This window comes from Bicyclus anynana, chromosome 18 (assembly GCF_947172395.1).
Source record: "Bicyclus anynana chromosome 18, ilBicAnyn1.1, whole genome shotgun sequence".
Classification (NCBI taxonomy): domain Eukaryota; kingdom Metazoa; phylum Arthropoda; class Insecta; order Lepidoptera; family Nymphalidae; genus Bicyclus; species Bicyclus anynana.
In genome coordinates, this window is record NC_069100.1 from 8,368,524 (window position 1) to 8,380,575 (window position 12,052).

Genomic DNA, 12,052 nt, shown 5'->3' on the forward strand with positions numbered 1-12,052 from the left:
CTGTCATGTAATACATTTCTTAGATTGCATCATCACTTACCATCAGGTGAGATTGTAGTCAAAGGCTTGTAAAAAATAATAAAAAAGTCCATACATGAGGCCTATGTCCGTCCATCGGCTGATAATGATGATGATGATGAAAATGGTGATGATTCTTTCAGCGTACTCCATTTTGAGAGAGCCGTGGTAGCCCAGTGATATGACCTCTGCCTCCAATTCCGGAGGGTGTGGGTTCGAATCCGGTCCGGGGCATGCACCTCCAACTTTTCAGTTATGTACATTTTAAGAAATTAAATATTACATGTCTCAAACGGTGAAGGAAAATATCGTGAGGAAACCTGCATAACAGAGAATTTTCTTAATTCTCTGCGTGAGTGAAGTCTGGCAATCCGCATTGGGCCAGCGTGGTGGACTACTGGCCTAACCCCTCTTACTCTGAGAGGAAACTCGAACTCAGCAGTGAGCAGAATATGGGTTGATAATGATCAGGATGATGATTACTCCATTTTGAAAGAAACTCGACCGAAAAACCCCGGAAATGGTCCCCTCTATGCACATCCTTGTCAAACTCACAGGACAATAGTATATAAGATGTTGATGCCTTTCACGCCGGCAGTCGCGTGCTGTGTGTCCGTGTAGTGTAGTGTTTGTGACGGGTTCTGTATAGAGGTGATTGTTATTTTTTTCTCATTTAGAGTTCCGCGGCTAGTGCGAGATGTATAGATGTGCAGTGAATGAAATTGGAGTGAAAGGAAAAATATGAAAATTCTATGTAAATAAAAAATGAGGCAGGATTTTTCTGTTTTGGTTTGGCAGTTAATTTTTTTATAGTTTCTTTGATTATTTGTTTGTATTATGAATATATACATCCTTATGTATATATTATGTTGTATCCATTTGATTCATTACTGAATGAGAAATATATTATTTAAAAAATTATAATAAACACCATCATTCAATAATATTAGTATTTATACAAATATCAATATTTTATTAGAAATATGTTTAAGTCCCATATTTTTTTAAGAGAAACTCTGTAATTTGGTCATTGTAACGGTTTATTCATCAAATCTGCCAAAAATGTATTTCATAATGGTACTATGGTCTCCTTACATAAAATAAAAAATTGTAATGTGTAAAGGTATTGCATTTAAATGGTTGCATAAAAGGTAAAAATGGTAATGTGTCTCATTGGTCAAATTATTAATCTATACGAATCCTGAAGTCCTGGGTTCGAATTTTAGATTGCAAATTAAATATTGAGTTTTTCTTTTTTCCAAGATAATTTTCGATTGCAATCAGAAGATGATGTGATAATACCTCTTGGCCCACATAAAAGCTCTCCCTGTGATTTTAAGCAAACCAAAATTCCAATACCTCTTCGATAAGAAGGAAGGCATGATCCTGTGACAGGATATTCTAATAGGCTGATGATGATAATGGTAAAATTCATTTTAATTTTTGATTAAAATTTCGGTCTGGATTCGAGTTCAACGCGCTTGCGGCTCGTGCGCTTAAAATACTTTTTAAGCGAACCGCAGTTTTGCAATGTTTTTGAACATTAGCAAGTGTTTCGTGGTTATACATACTTGTAAAACTTTACTCTACATTGAGTTTAATCACACTTTTTGATACGACATAACTGTTTTACTTTGGGCACATACATTTCCTAAGGGCCGATGCATATGGCTAGGTACAACTTTTAAAAAAAAAAAAAGAATATTTGCCATCATTTTTTTATAATAACTAAATAAGCTAACCGCATTGTTGCTTTCAGACAATTGTAAACAATACTAACATTAAAACAAAGTCGATATTTAATTAACACTTTTTAGTTCCTCTCAGAAATTTATTTAGTTATCGAGTCAATATTAATTAACTTAATTGTAACGATATTTATATCAACATCAGTATAGTACTAACGACATCATTCCGTTTAGGAATGTGCCGGCCCTTAAAGATATAAAGATGTAACTCAAATAAGAAAGAAAGAAGAAGAAAGAAAGAAAAGATCTTTATTTTTAAGTAATGCCACATATCACATAAAATCTAAATTATAACATATTATGGCTTAACTGTCCACTCAAACAGTGGAGCACTAAAGAATGCCCTGTAATATGTGGCACAACCTAGAAAAAGCTCCTACACAACCTAGAAATAATTAGGTATGCAGCATAATTGAACAGGCGTTTTAGGTATATACCTATATCTACTTAAGTTGAACAAGCGCCTAGCGTGGGACCGTGACGAAACGAGATGGTTTGCAAATTACTCTTTGTTTACCCTACTGCGAGAAAAGATGGTTTTGTTCACGTATGATATTATGCGCAGAAGCTTTTTGAGCTCATACTAACGTCACCATTTTACCATCGACTGCAAGCCACCGGGTATGTTTTCATCCCTATGTCATTGACGTCCTAAGAACTCTTACAAAGCTACTGGCTTCTTCGTTTTTTTTATACGCATGGCTATGGGAGAGGTTTGGAACTCTTTCCCTAGTACAAAGCGATTTGCTTCTTTATTTCCTATACGCATAACTAGGTTATGGAATTTTCTCCCAAAGTTAATGTTTCCTTATTCTTACAACCTCGACATCTTTAGGATGAGAGTGATTTATTTTATTCTTTACAAGTTAGGCCTTGACTACAATCTCACCTGACGGTAAGTGATGATGCAATCTAAGATGGAAGCGGGTTAACGAGGATGAAAATACAAACTCCTTTGGGTTTCTACACGGCATCGTACCGGAACGCTAAATCGCTTGGCGGTACGTCTTTGCCGGTAGAGTGGTAACTAGCCACGGCCGAAGATTCCCAACACCCAAAATTGAATTTTTGCCAAAAGTGAATTGGCATCTTCTAAGGAACTGCATTTCACCTTAGGTTACACTTACCATCTAGATAAGATAGTGATCAAGCGCGAGTCTATTCTATATTAAAAAAAATATCTTAACTATCATGTAGTGTATAAAATTTTACCTAGAGTAGGACTTAGACCTAGACACACAAACTTGAATAATAATATTCATATAGTAATGCGTATGCAGGGTAAGCAGTGCATTTTTGCTTGTATGAAGTGCACGCTACAGTCCTACATTACATGGTTATCGAAAATAGACTTCTCTAGGGCTTGCTATATGATACTTACTAAAGGAGCTTACACCCACCGCACTGCTCTAATGCAAGTTCGCGGACTTAGGCTGATAATGATTATGTAAGTCTCGTTCAATCATAGACAACACATTCAAGCTCAATATGTAAATGTATTGAAATGACGGGTAAAATTTTTCATTGACCAATATTCCCATTCCAACTAGTCGGGAAAGACTGTGCTAGGAGTGGGTACGACAATAGACCAACGGGACGGGGATCGAACCACCACCCCTGATGAGTCAAACCGCTCTTACCGTTGAGCTATTCAGGCTTAAAAATTATAAATGATACACTACGCTAGACAGGTATAATCATGTCAGTCATGTTTGCTATAACATGACAATAGCTTTTAACAAAAGGAAGCTTTCTTGTCCATATAGGTACATCAAGTCAAGTCTACGATACAAGGATACTCGTAATAGTATAGTCCCGAGACTAAGTCTGCGCGGAATTCCATACTTTCTAGAACTTTTCGATACCAAAAAATACCTGTTTGTTTTCTAAGTTACGATTTATCTACGTATAAAAACCCCATGAAAATCCATGTCATGATCATTTATAGCCGATAGACCTCTGAACATAGGCCTCATAGCATCATCATCATGTCAGCCGATGGACGTCCACTTCAGGACATAGCCTTTTGTATGGACTTCCAAACATCACGATACTGAGTCACCTGCATCCAGCGAATCTATGCGACCCGCTTGATGTCGTCAGTCCACCTGGTGGGGGGTCCACCGACACTGCGCTTTCTGATGCGGGGCCGCCATTCCTCATTGCCTCTTATACTGATTTCCAAAAACCACGGTGTTAAGCCGCCAGTATCCTATTGCTGCCGGTATCCCGCTTGATCTCGTCAGCCTACCTAGTGGGGGTGATAGGGGGTGAACAACTGCGCTTTTTTGGTGCGTGGTCGTCCCTTCCAGCGCCTTATCAATATACTAAAAAATCCTTGAAGTAACTAAGATAACTTAAAAAGAAAGGACTACTTTTAGTTAGTATATTACTTTTTTGTTATTTATTTTTGCTCCATTTTTCACCATAATTTTTTTTTAATCAAAAAATATAAAAGTAATCTTAGATGACTAATAAAATGTTTAATTGAAGTTTCTAAAAAATATTTGTTAAACTAAGCGAGTCATGAGCGTGACTTTATAAATTGAGCGTCAAATTGATTGACAATAATTATGTATGTTATTGGATTCTATATTTTTTTTTGTTTCTATCTATATCACACTTCCTGTTCAATATAAATAAATAATAAAATAGGTTATCAAAATTACGTTAATTAGTTTAACTGCCTTATAAAAATTAAAAACCAAATATTTATAATTCTAATAGGCCTATATTGGTTACACCAATTAGTTGTTTTTTGCGTTTTAAAGTTGTAGTCATCTTATACCTTAAAAATAGACAACAGAGAATTTTAGTTAGAGAAGAGAGTGGAATATTTGTCAAATTTTAAAAACAGAATTAGATTATAAAGGTATGGAAGTAACATTACTTTTCAGACAAGCTTAGTAGGTATATTTTCAGCTGGCAAGCAACAACTTACTAGTGCATTTAAATAAAAAACATTCACTGCCTTCTTTGAGGACTTATTGCGAATCTGTACTGCAGAAGTAATCTTTATTGTTGTAATTTTTTTACAACAGTGCCTACTTTAGTTAAACACCTTGTGCCTGCCACTGAGCAACATAAAAAGTGTATGGTTGCTGATGAAACTACAAAGACCTATACCTCAAGTTGACGGACTAGTCAAACTCTGTTACTGGTAATAGTTCTTCATTTATAAATTGGCTATTTGCTTCACTCAACTATTCGTATAAAAAGACAGGGTTCAAGAAGGTTAACACAATAAAAAATAAGGTAACGCGGTAACAATAGTTTTGTTAAAGCGTTAACAAGTTATACATATGCTATATGATACCTACTACTGTTTTGCAAGGCCTTTGACTCTTTAAGTTCAAGTTCAATCACGAACCGAACTGCATCTATACAAGTCACTCATTCATTTATTTATTTTCATAGCGATTCACCGTAATGCGAGGTAATTTATTAAATTCATAGTAATTTTGTTATTCTAGCCTTGTAAGTAAATGAGTATTTCATAAGTTTTTGTTAGTTAAAATAACCTAGGTAATAAACTGAAAGGGGAATTCCCACCGGCCCATACAACGTCGGCCCAAGGAACCCAGTTATACTTCCTGAAAAGTATATGGAGATGATAATACGATGTATAAATAAGGATCTGGTTAAATAATTGGATATATAAAAGTACGTTTCTTGAGGAAAAATACATTTTTTTATCACTCTTCTGGGGAAAAATGTTCGCCGGTGCTTAAGCTTAGAAAACAAGAAAACGAACAAACAAACCAATAATAATTCTACAAAAAATATCGTAAAATTCAGGCTGTATGGTCAACGGTCATAGCTTGTCCCCGTTGTGTAGAAAATGAAGATGAGTTAAAATTATCAGAATTATCAAAATTTTTATTAGATATAAGTAAATTGCCGGGTGGTTAGGGTAGGCCTGGGCCGGCGATGGGCATTCCCCTTTATAGCTTGTTCGGTTGCGGAGTCAAGAAGTCCATGGGTCGAGTTCAGGGTCAGGTCGGGAATAAAATTAGTTTTTTCTTTCAAGAAATTGTAAGAAAGGATACGTAGATCATATTTAATTTTAGCATTATTCTGCTTGGAAAATGCCTAATTTATTAACAGAAGGTCAGTTGACCTCGTACGTCTAGCGTCTTCAATGGTTACGAGGTTGATGGACCTCGTACCACACCACAAAGTTCTAGTACGAGGTCAAAAAACCTCGTACCGCACCAGAGGAAAGTACAGAAAAATCAGTGCCGCAACGAACGAATAAGAAAAAGTTTTGGAAACTCCAAAGAGACAGCGGACGTATGTCACGTAAGGAAGTTTTACAGCAATATAGTCACCCAATTTACGAAACTCTATGAATCTCTCTCATATCGTTTCTTTCATTAATTTACAAAATATGTAAACTACTCTTTCAGTTCAACTGTCTAAATAGGTGTATGTTGCCCCGCAGCATACACTATGTACGTCTCAATACTCGCGCCTGAAAAGTGATAGGTGCGCAACCTAGCAGCAGGCTGCGGCGTGCGTGCCCGCCAACAGCGCATGGTGAAAGGTGCGCAAAATAGGTTCCGCACAAAAACGTAACGCTGTCATTCGTTCATCGAATTTGACTGCCCATATTTTTTCATACCGGGGGCTATATATGAAAAATCGATTCTTAATAAACTCCAAAAATCAAAATAGTCGCTGTTAGCTAATTAAAATCATAATCTAAACATTTGTTTTTTTAGCATTGTAGTTCCAGTTCTACTTACAAAACCGTTCCAAATTCCAAGCTAAGGTCTAAGTCCCAGACTAGCCTAAGATAATTAAACGCTCTGCACACGACCTTCCACCGCATCACGAGTTTGGCATATCAACTGCGAGTGTATTATACTCGTAACAGATGTGGGGAACTGAGGAATATATTTTTAATTTTTCAAAGTCTGTGTACCATGGTATCATGTGGGCTGTTTATGCTTAAGGTTTTTATTAAACGCAAGCTTATAGGAAAATCTTATTATAGTGTTCAGGATTATTTAGATGATTAAAATGTTTGGCATTGAATTGCACTATACGATTGTGTTCTCTAGTTGTAGATAAATTTGTAAAATGGTGATAAACAAGAAATATACTCTGCCTGAGTTTGGTGTGGACTCTTCTTGGACGTAGGCATGTTTGGGACTCTCGTAACTTTAATTTTAAGTTTTCGACTAATTATTATCACCATTAACTAATAATATTATTACCTGACGTTTCAAAAGAACTTTGACTTTGACTTGACTTTAAGCAAAACGTATGTTATTGCATTTTTAGTAATTATCATTTAAAGGTTTTATATCATTTAAATCTCTGTACGTTTAAAACATAACAAAAAAAAAAATAATTTCACCGAATCATTTCACCGCGACTAGGTGCCTCGACTAGTGACAGATGGGCTGGCTCATTTTTTACGCAAAAGATCAGCCTGGCTGTCCAGCGCGGAAATGCAGCCAGTATTCTTGCCACCATTCCACGTGGGCATGATTTGTATAGTTATTAGGATAAGTTAGATTAAGTACCTTATTGTGTTCTTTCAAAACATAACCTAACCTATTTTTTTATATACAAAATAGCATTTAAAAAGCCTAATTATTAAAAAATAAGAGTTCCTAGAGTTCCCTGAGCCTTAACAGACTATCTAATATTCCATCACACTTTTGTTAAGACCAGTATTATTCTTAAAACATATGGAAATATTATTTTAAAAAAGAAATAATGTATGTGAGGCCTGACTTTAAAACAGGCAGAAAATGATGATAAGTTTCCAATGGCACCTGTAGAATAGAATTGTTGTATGTTACACGTATGTTCATACCCTTAGGTAGCCTTTTCGTAAGAACATCAACTTTACGAGCGATATATCGTAAAGTTTCGTCGCCTTATAAACTTAATTTAGTGATGCACTTTGCCCTTCATTTTAGTGCAAAACGATAATAAGAATTCGAAAAATCACCATTTTTTTTCTACAAACCTTTTATTTGATAATGAAATGCTCAGTGTATGCTCCGAGTATCCTGAAAACCCTATTCTAAAATATTGGCTTGCCGTGCATCGCGACAGGAACAAGAAATAAAAAAAATAAATATGTTTGCTCTCAGAAATTTCTATAGATTTATTATTTAATTGTTATATTTAATTATTATCTGTACTTATTTATGTATATTTTAAATGGGTGTATAACCTGAAGTAAATAAATTATTATTATTATTATTATTATTATTATTATTTCACTTGCAATGTTGACGTCTTTATGTTTAAAATTTACGATAAATTTTAACTAGTTGTGAATTTTTCAAAAACCATTTTATGGAAAATCGAGAACCATTACGTATTTTTTGCCGTGTTTGAAAGTGTCTATAAAACTTTGTGCTGCAATAGACGTCCATCAGCTGATTGATGATGATGATGATGATGATGATGATGATGATGACGATGATGATGATGATGATGACGATGATGTTGACGATGATGATGATGATAATGATCGTGATGATGATGCTACGTTTTATTCCGACGCCGAACATCATCAGCACAATATGTTGATTCTACAATTTTGCGTTTGAACTCAAAATTAATGTGCTATAAAAAAAAGTAATAATTTATATTGTTTATTTTCAGGTGTAGAATAGAGAAATGATCTACTCAACAAAAAAGGTATGATTTTTAATTACCTAAATACTTACGTTTTATTTAACATGCTATATTTCATACAACATAAACGAACTCCTAATATTAAATAAAAAATAACAATAATTATTATCTTACTTGTTTTATAAAACAAAAACTGTTGTAAATTTACATATCTTTATATTTTTTGCGCTACTTGTTATTGTTAAATTAATCCGAATGATTTACTACTGGCGCGAAAGTCATATACGAACATTTTTACGTTTTATTTTTCAACTTTTCTTTGAACAACTTTTCATGAAAATGAAGCGTGAATATTGTCAAGTGTTTTGTGTTCTCATCAACTAACTAAAACCTCGTAATAGTAGTGGAATACAAAGATAGCGAACAATCGGGAATAGAACCTAGCCGCTTTAAGCTTGGTCGCTTCACCACGAAGCTACTTCGGTTTCAGAATAAGAGCTTTACCACGCTTTACGGATGTTATATAAACAAAATAAGCTTGGTTGTTAGTTTTCAGTTATGTAAGTACAATACGCAAACAAATCGGCCTGTGTCGGTCAGTCAGGGCGCGCAATTACTGTAATAGTCGACTATTGTTGCTAAATTGCTCATGTACTGTCGCCAAAACAAAAATATTATTGAAAAAAAATAACATAATGCATTTAGTTCAAGTATGCTTCAAATGTTGTGAGCCGATTATACGGTGAAGGAAAACATTGTGAGGAAACCTGCATACCAGAAAATTTTCTTAATTCTCTGCGTGTGTGAAGTCTGCCAATCCGCATTGGGCCAGCGTGGTGGACTATTAGCCTAACCCCTCTCATTCTGAGAGGAGACTCTAGCACAGCAGTGAGCCGAATATGGGTTGATAATGAAACCACGGTTCCTATTAAGTAACACTATTAGATTATATTTTTATTATTATTTATTATTATATAATATATATTTTTAAATTCATATATTGCACTGCTCAAACGATTTGTTAACTAAACTTCAAAAGAGTTGTCAAATGCGTAAGCTTTTTTAAACATTTCAATAATTTTTCTTTCATTACATTAAAAACTAGCTGACGCTGCGCGGTTTCCATTCCCATGGGAAAACGGGGATAATATCTGGAACTGGAAGATTTTTTTAAATCAAACCAGTGGTTCCTAAGATTAGCGCGTTCAAGCAAATAAACAAACAAACAATCATACAAACTCTTTAGCTTTATAATATATTTTATTGTTATTCCTTCATCCTAAAAATGATTATTCTCAAATCAATTTATCAAATAGTTCTAGTAATATTATCTCCACTTATTTTTAATTTTTTTTTGGTGACCATACCCTTAAATAACTACATAGGCATTTTGCATTTACATTTTCCTATGTCTTCTTTATTAGGTTTGCAAACGATATTTTTTTCTCTAGGATAACTAGGTTTTTTATTTCTTACTAATAAAGGATTGAATATCTACTAATTAGTACTTGATAGTTATTAGTAAACAGGTATGTGAAGAACGGGCATCTTCTACGCATGTCCCTTCCTTTTTAGGTTGCATAGTTATTTTTTTTTTATTTAGATTGTTAAGACTCATTGTTGGCATATGATGGATATAAAGCTAAGACATCGATCGCGGTCACCGTAATTACCACCTGATAGTGGTGGTTAAAGAATTGAACATTATTATCCTTAAGCCCGCCACTTGCATTGGAGCAGTGTGGTGAGTCTAAGTTCCATATCCTCTCTATTATGAGAAAGGAGGCCTGGCCCTGTAGTGGACCCTTAAAATAGACTAATAATGATGATGTATCTAATAGTGAGCCGTGATACCCCAGTGGATACGACCTCTGCCTCCGATTCCAGAGGATGTGGTTTTGAATCCGGTCCGGGGCATGCACCTCCAATTTTTCAGTTGTGTGCATTTTAAGAAATTAAATATCATGTGTCTCAAACGGTGAAGGAAAAAACATCTTGAGAAAACCTGCATACTAAAGAATTTTCTTAATTCTCTGCATGTGTGAAGTCTGCCAATTCGCATTGGGCCAGCGTGGTGGACTATTGGCCTAACCCCTCTTATTCTGAGAGGAGACACGAGCTCAGCAGTGAGCCGTATATGGGTTGATAATGATGATGATGATCAAGCTCATAGTCGATTACTTTAAGTCTAGTGTAAACGCTCTCGAAGTATAAAATACTAGTCCACGGTTTCACCCGTATAGTTCCCGTTCCCGTAAGAATACGGAGATAATATATAGCCTATAACACTCACAATTAACGTGGCATTCTATTGGTAAAAGAATTTTCAAAATCGGTTCAGTATATCTTAGAGATTATCCCCTACAATACCACAAACTTTAGGACTTTGTAGTAGATATTAGATCCACATAGCATGACGAATCTATTCTATAATATGTAGATGTTATAATTACATATAATACAGTACACTACAATGTACTCTACACAATGTGACACCTTGACCCGTGTTTTTGTTCTATCCATTATAATTGGTATTTAGGTTATGATAATGTTATATAATCAATTTTGACTTGCAGTTTACATTGTATGCTAAATAAGTTAAGGTCTTACGGATTTGGCATTGATAGAGTGAGGTAGGGAAAAAATGTGGCAATTTCAAAATAGGTATTAATGCAAGTTTAAAAAATTAAATTTCATGCACAAAGTTTTCCGAAATATTGTACAAAGTATGTAAGAACTTGGGAAAGCACTTTGGATGGTCTAACCATTTATTTCATTTCATGCATTTCAATACATTTTTTATCTCAGGTAATATAATCTATATTGAAGCCTCAATAGTTCAACGGTAAGAGCGGTCGGCCTATCACCGAGGGGCGGTGGTTCGATCCCCGCCCCGTTGGTCTATTGTCGTACCCACTCCTAATACAGTCTTTCCCGACTAGTTGGAGGGGAATGGGAATATTGGTCATATTATAAAAAAAATATGGCAAATATTATTTAAAAAAAAATATCTATACTGATTTTTTTGTTCTTAATAGGAGATAAAGTTTGTGTAATTATAGGGGCGTAATCTCTGGATCAAGTAAACAGATTACAAAAATTCTATTACCTATAGAAAGTCACATTACTTGTGAGTGACATAGGCTGTATTTTGTCCCCGTTTTCTCACAGGAACGGTAACTAAGCGGATAAAACCGCGGGGCGTCGGTTTGTTGTAAAATACGGCCCCCTAGCAAAATCCGTTCTTAGCGGAGATTTACTAACTGTAAACTACCTCCCTGCCAAATGTTATCTTTGTACGTCAAGTGGTTTCAAGATTAATGACCTTTTGCATTTATATATTAAGATTATATGAAAAAAGAACTCAAAAAAAGGATATCAGTAATTCGTTTTAAATATTTACCATATTATATTTTTTTGTTTATAATAAACTTTAAAAATTTTTTGAATGACAAGGTTATAAAGATAAGAATATGGTAGATTACATACGCATACCATTATTCAAATATTACTAATTAAAAATTATATAAGTAATTGTGTCACATAATAATTATCACGTAATAAAAAAACAAAGCACAGATAATAATCTTTTCAAAGGTCAATCTACTAAACCGTTTTGAAAATAATTCACCGTGAGAGTTTAGTTGCGTTAGTATTATAAAAAGTAATGATTTTAATTA

General features: G+C 34.6%; 1 protein-coding gene across 1 annotated transcript in view; it reads left to right on the forward strand.

The window, feature by feature from the left end:
* Positions 1 to 599: 599 nt before the first annotated feature.
* LOC112048277 (cuticle protein 19.8) overlaps positions 600 to 12,052 on the forward strand; it is a 38,790-nt gene continuing 27,337 nt past the window's right edge. The window contains exons 1-2 of the mRNA XM_052886928.1: positions 600 to 669; positions 8,400 to 8,435. Of these exons, the coding sequence (XP_052742888.1) occupies positions 8,415 to 8,435 (21 nt within the window). The 5' untranslated portion in view covers positions 600 to 669; positions 8,400 to 8,414. The remainder of the gene's footprint in view (positions 670 to 8,399; positions 8,436 to 12,052) is intronic.